We start from the raw sequence: 6,718 nt of genomic DNA, 5'->3' as shown, positions 1-6,718 counted from the left end.
CAAGTTATCTTCTTTGTATTATTTACATCTGCCAGTTAAAATGCACTTTTTTTTTTTAACAGAATATTAGACTTTCTCCAGCAAATGTACATTTAGCTCACGTTGAACTAGCTATTGCGACACAGTGAACACATGCTGGATGATGGGGCTGATGCAACCCTGAGGCAACATCATCACCTGCCAGGAATTAAGAACCAGGAACCAGGAGGCCTCCTGAAGCCAGAGAGGTGCCCATCGGTCACACACACACACACACACACACACACACACACACACACACAAGGTTCAAGGATGGGTCCTCGAGTAAATAGTGTGTAAGTTGACTGTTGTTGTGAGGTAGACTTTGCACAATGACAAGGCAGAATAGGATTTACCTCAGATTAAGTAATAATCCATCACAACCAAACAACAACAGTCCACAGCCGCAGACAACAATTTAATAATTTAACAATTTAACGTGAGATGATGTAGAAACCACTGGAGCATGAACAAGCTAATAATGTCCAAATTCATTAGGACATTATTAGGACCTCTGTCTCTCTCTCTCTCTCTGTTTCCCTCTACCTGTCTCTCTCTCTATGTCTGTCTGTCTGTCTGTCTCTCTCTCTCTGTCTGTCTCCCTCTCTGTGTGTGTGTGTCTGTCTCTCTCAATGTCTCTCTCTCCCTCTCTCTGTCTGTCTCCCTCCCTCTCTCTTTCTCCCTCTCTCTGTCTGTCTCCCTCTGTCTGTCTGTCTCTCTCTCTCTCTCTCTCTCTCTCTTTGTCCATTTGCACAAGTAAATAATGTCCTTCATTATGACATTTTACTGCTACACAAATATGCAAAGATAACACACAAATAGAAGTCTGTTTGAACTGACTGGTTGAATGTGTATTTCTTTTTTTAAAGAATCTGCTGTCAAGCTAACTAACGTTAGTGAAAGGAGCTAAGCTACCGTTAGCCACCAGCATCTTACAGGGTGTATTCGATATAACATTTATATTAAAACGTTGTTACATCAGTCTGTATTTAATACTCACACATACACACACACACACACACGAATGTTGTGAATACATATAAATATGTAGGAACTCTAGAATTAACGACAGAAACCCACTGAAGCTAATCGTTAGCTTGCTAACTTTACATGAGCGTGTGTAAGTTAGCTAGCTAGCGTTAGCTGGTTTCTCGTGTAAACAACACTCTATAAACAAGAGAAAGTAAATGAAACCGAGACCAACTTTATAATTATGTTCACGACAGCAACTAAATACGCACATATAAATATGACGTTACTTGTACCTTCTTTGCACCTGCAGACGACTTGTGATGGCACCAAGCTAAATGCTTACATACGTAGAATGAAAGCGCCTATAGATATGTTAGCCAACGGAGCTAACTTTCGCCAGCTAATGCTAACGTGGGTTATAGCTTTCACTCACTTGCCTGGAGAAACTTCAGAGATCCTCAAAGGTTAGCTGTCGCGGCGATGCTTCTTCCGGGTAAACTGACAAAGCAACCCGTCGTGTTATTCCTTTGTTTTGTGAATTAGTAAAGAGGCTATCTTGTGTGTGTGTATGTGTGTGTGTGTGCCTCGGCCGCTGACATTCAAGGAGCAGCGTTTTTTTTTAGAAATACTGGTTGTCAAATCCCAGGGAGACGTCTCACCCTCTCCACTCCGACCTCTCACCTCCTGCAGAGGGACGAGCGAGGAGAGGGCGACCTCTAGTGTTCACACAGACAATTACAACATCTTACACTCATTTTATTCAACCAAAGCCCATTCAGTGGTAAAGAATAATCATCTCATGTATTCATTGTTATTCTCTCGGCCAAATATCAGCACTCCCTTTGACCAATGTGTGTTTTTTGTTTATTGGTCAGTCCATTAATGTCCACTCACCATCACAAATATATAACGGTCTGCACTCAGTGCAGGCATGCACGTCTGCATTCAGTGCAAGCATGCACGTCTGCATTCAGTGCAAGCATGCACGTCTGCATTCAGTGCATGCATGCATGCACATCTGCATTCAATGCATGCATGCACGTCTGCGCACAAAAAAACAAAACAGATTCAACTAGTAACCAAATATTGACAATGGCATGAGTCCGCAGTTATACCTTCAGCAAACCAGCCTGATAACCAAGAATTCAACTGTCATTTTGTTTTCACGTATTTAAAAAGCTGAAAGAAAGAAAAAAAGTTAAAGAAGGTGTGGATGCAGGCGATCAGCTGGCAGGATCACGGCGTCCTTCCTCCGGACAGTCTGGGGTCCAGGCTGGGACGTTGACACACCGGCGAGCATCCAAACGTAAAGTCCAACTACGGTTTGGCGGATTTGTCCGGTTCACCAACTTCTTTGGCAGCTAAACACCCGGCTTGTGTTGTCGGGTGATATTAAAATGAACGCTGAACGGTGGAGCTAGAGAACAGCGCTGGACGTCCCGGGAGCAAAGAAGGAGGCTCCTTTATCATGGACCTTGTACTGAAAGAGTTTCTTCTGAGTGTGATGCCCATCGCCTTGTCTCCTCCTCCAGCACACTTCTACCTGAAAACAAAAAAACACTATTGGTTTACTTTCATCTTTACTGTGGAATATTTGTGTGTGTCTTGCACTGATCCCTTCCAAACTGCAGATACACAGTATGTAACCTTTAACAGACCATGTGTGACATGTGTGTCACTATTTTTGTCACTATTATCAGTTATTGAAATACCAAAAATCCACATGTTCCAGTTTTTTGTTGTCTATACAAACTCTTGGTTGGACAAAAGTCAATTTAAGCTTTATTTAAAAACAATTTTCTGACATGTTGACGAAAGATTAATTAAGAAAATGATTGTCGGATTAATCAATAATTAAAATAGTCTTTAATCGCAGCACTTTCCTCCCCTGTGCGCAGTATACGTGGACTATAGGCACATGTTTATTCAATCAGGATCAAACACACTCACCTGCCCGTGTATGTCCCTGCAGTAGCCGGTGGGGAGACCCTGTACATGAAGGGTGAGGCTACACTGGTGGGTCAGGCCCTTCAGAAGTCTCTCTGAGCCTTCGTCGTCTCCGTCGTCCTCCTCTTCTCCCCCGTCGCAGCGGGACAGCACCACCACGTTGCCCTGCAGTCACAGTTACGTTGATAAGACGAGAGCTTATATTTGAACTGACGACGGCTTAAGTCCCGTTAAAAAAAAACCATCTCAAATTAATCTTTGGCGAGCGAAAGGCTCTGACCTGCAGCTGGGAGCAGACGGTGGCTCGGCAGTAGTGGCTGAAGTCCAGCACGGCTCCCACGCTCACCCCCAGACTCAGCAGCACGCTGAGGTCGTCCACCAGCAGCACCGGGGGTCCCCACTCCTCCTCCGCCCCATCCGCCTCCCGTTCCCCGACACCGGAACCGGTCACACTGGACCGGACAAACTCGTAGAGACTCTTCAGGCCAACGGCAGGATCCCTGAAGACAAGAAACATGAGGGAGGTGAAGATGATGAGAGAGAGAGAGAGAGAAGAGGGAGGAGCAACAAGATGTCAAACTGGCAAATGTGTGATGTCACTACAGGGTTTGTCTGGAAGTCTGGAGATATGTGGAAAAATGTATTTATTGTTCATCTTGATATGTTGGAAACCAGATTAAAAACTTGAGTAAATGTCCGGATAGAGACACTCAAATAATTACAATGTTTACAAATAAACAGTGATGCCATACGAGCATCAAAATATAGTCCGTACAGGTAAGAGACGATTGTTTGTTTGTACCTGAGGAAGTCCATGGCTTGACTTCCTGTGTCGGTGTCTTGAGGAATCAACACAGAGAGCGACTCCTTCAGTCCCTCTAAGAAAACCAGCTGACCCTTTTCCTTGGCTTGCGATAGGCTGACACCCTGAGACAACAGACAAACACACATTTAAGTGTCATCACTTGTGATAGCGCCAACCGTAAGGCTAATAACATACACAGATAGCAAGCATGTTAGCTCCTCAGTAAACCAGTGAACCAGGGTCCAGACAGACATGGTGGATTCAGATGAATACATTAGACTGACTGCTGACTTTTCCTGCCATGACGTCTTCACAATGACCCTCTCCTCTGACAGTGTAGACATCAAGTAAACAAGTACACAGAACCAGGACGACGACAGGGGAGACTCACCAGCCTCTGACTGATCGCACTGTAGTGATTGAAGGACTGCACCAGACCCACAAACCACACTCTGCAGCGTGCTGAGAGAGAGAGAGAGAAAGAAAGAGAGAGAGAGAGAGAGAGAGAGAGAGAGAGAGAGAGAGAGAGAGAGAGAGAGACACACAATAACTAAAGTATAACTAAAAATATTATATATACAGACAGAATCATTTTTTATTGTATGGTGTATTTATATTGCACAGATGTTTAGTGTTGTGTTGGGTGGTCTACTGGGAGCACAGCTGGTTGGAAGGAAGTAATAGTAATAATAATAATAATAATAGTAATAATAATAATAATAATAATAATAATAGTTAACATTGACAGGCGATAACTCACCTCGCAGGTACAAAGAGAGGAAGTGGTGAATAAGGAAAGAGGCATCACTCTGTCTGTCTGACAGCAGGACAAACTCCCCCTGTAGAATAAAGAGCAACGTTATACACTTAATGTGATAAACATGGCTGCTGTGTTACAGGGAACCACCAACAGTGACGTTAGCATGTGAAACAGTGTGTTAACATATTTAATAAAGTAATACGAAATGTTATGTTCTCACCTGTGTGAAGCTGTCTGGAGTTGTGTTCAAGATGCTGTTGAGCTCTGTAAACATAGCTGACTTTAACCTCACTAGCTAGGCTAACTGTAAACAATATAACGTTAACTAACCAGGCTGCTAGCGGGCTAAAATAACCTTACGAAAAAGGACTTAATCTCAAAATGCGTCTCGTTGATTCATAGGTCAAAATGTAACGTCAAAGATTCTACTTTACTCCATAATGTCTCCCTGCTTTCCTCTCAATTAGCTCTCTATGCTAACGTCAAGTAGCATGCATGCTAAATTATACCGAAGACAAGTAGAACCGTGACAAGAGGTCTCACTCCGGAGGAATCCTTTGGACGACGGAGGAGAAGCCGTTAATAGCGTCTCTTTGCTGCTAAATATATATCTTACGTTACAATTTGTTTTTGCCGAGTTTTATTGATTCTAGAAGACTACACAAAGACAAAAAAAAATCAAGTTTTGAAAGACTGAATTGTAAGTTTTCATGCGTGTTTATTTTTTACCCCATGGTGACAGCTGTGTACAGCCATCTTAATAGACGATCTTTGCTTTGCACATGGCGACTTCTTCGATGTGTTTCCGTCCTTATTAAAATGAGATACTGCCTCCTGTTGGTAGTACACTGTAAATGAGTAATCCTGGTAGCAGCGGTAGTAGTTGAGGTATATATGTTCACTAGAAATAACAGTTACATGTGGGGATGAAGTCAGCAGCAGATACATTAAAGGAAACATCTGCCTCAGAGAAACCCAACATGAACTCAGCTCTTCATTGTTCTACTCTGGATCTTTACGTTTGTGCATTTTTAGCATCAAAACCCGACGTTATTACCTGCTAATCTGTATGTCAGCATCCTCTGCAAAGGTCTCTTCTGTGTTGAACCTAAAAACTTTATACTTTTTGCACCAGGAAACCAGACGTGAACCTCTTTCATACCATCGCTTTCCTTTGCTTTTCATATCGATTCATTACCAAGTAGACATTATTGAGCAGGAAGTCTTATCTTATGTTAGGAAATATGTTAAAAACATGCACAGCCCTGCTTTATAAGCAAAACATAATAAATCGTACACTAAAGATGGGATATGGAGGGATCGTTGTCTTTTTAACACGGGGGTAATCTGCACAAATTAGCTCAGTTTACATTTTGAAATTTAAGGAATACTTATAGTTGTGAACCATCAACCCCTGGAATTACTGACATTCACTTCAGATGAAGTAAATATTTGGAAATATCAGTTTTTATTTTCCAAAGTGGAATTAGCATCAAGTCACAGTGAAGTAGAAGACGCTATTTATAAAGAAGCGCTCATCAGGAGGTAGTGAATAAACTCACACCAGGGTGTTTTTCTTCCACGGCACAAGCATCACTGACATCAAAATATAGTTTTCTTGTTATATTTCAAGCGTATAATACAGAGCATTTTAAATTCAGCTCTCATAGGGGTCATTTAAAAGGCGAAACAGAGACATTAAAGCAGCTATGACAGATATTTTTATAATAACAATGCGACAATGACCTGGAACTGCAGCTCCTCTCGTATTCATCGAGTTGTAGAGTGAGTTCTGGTTCACTCTCAACGCTCTCGTAGAAAAAACAGCCGTAAAACCAAACAGCAGACAGACACGGTTAGCGACGAGCTGGTGATCAAATGCATCTTTCTTTTTTGCTTAACTTTAGTCTGGTTCATGCATGTAGTCCATCTCGTACTGCAGAATTTACTCTCAAGTAAAATGGGAGAGAGGCACGTTAACAACTGATTACGTCTTTAATCAGCAGATGGCAGTGTGTCGCTCTCAATATATCAAATACACCAAGACCACAAACGCAATGAATCTGCAACATGTTCCACTAAACATCTCAGCTCACATGTTTGAGTAACCGCGCCTGACTGGATGTCAGGTGTGTCAGAAGATGTCAGGTGTCTTCTGTGTCGACAGCAAGTGTTGAGTTTGTTGAATTTGTCACATGAAAAGGTGGTTTAATAGA

The 6,718-nt window shown here is 42.3% G+C and overlaps 1 protein-coding gene across 1 annotated transcript; it reads right to left on the bottom strand.

Moving 5' to 3' along the window:
- Positions 1-1,746: 1,746 nt before the first annotated feature.
- Positions 1,747-5,031, bottom strand: elp6 (elongator acetyltransferase complex subunit 6). The gene is made up of 7 exons (XM_068735690.1): positions 4,723-5,031; positions 4,503-4,581; positions 4,134-4,204; positions 3,740-3,864; positions 3,218-3,437; positions 2,941-3,102; positions 1,747-2,533 (listed from the first exon to the last, which is right to left on the bottom strand). Exons 1-7 carry the CDS (start codon positions 4,774-4,776, stop codon positions 2,408-2,410), a joined length of 837 nt encoding a protein of 278 aa, XP_068591791.1. The 5' UTR covers positions 4,777-5,031; the 3' UTR covers positions 1,747-2,407.
- Positions 5,032-6,718: the final 1,687 nt, after the last annotated feature.

This window comes from Cebidichthys violaceus, unplaced genomic scaffold, assembly GCF_023349555.1.
Source record: "Cebidichthys violaceus isolate CVI_PGR_0920_01 unplaced genomic scaffold, fCebVio1.0.p SCAF_7, whole genome shotgun sequence".
Classification (NCBI taxonomy): domain Eukaryota; kingdom Metazoa; phylum Chordata; class Actinopteri; order Perciformes; family Stichaeidae; genus Cebidichthys; species Cebidichthys violaceus.
The sequence above is the reverse complement of the archived record's forward strand: the minus strand, read 5'-3'. Positions and strand labels throughout refer to the sequence as shown.

Coding starts and splice junctions, on each gene's coding strand:
- elp6 (XM_068735690.1), bottom strand. CDS start 4,776: ATGTTTACAGAGCTCAACAGCATCTTGAACACAACTCCAGACAGCTTC. Junction 4,205..4,502: donor CCTCTCTTTGTACCTGCGAG/GTGAGTTATCGC, acceptor TCTCTCTCTCAG/CACGCTGCAGAGTGTGGTTT. Junction 3,865..4,133: donor GTGCGATCAGTCAGAGGCTG/GTGAGTCTCCCC, acceptor CTGTTGTCTCAG/GGTGTCAGCCTATCGCAAGC.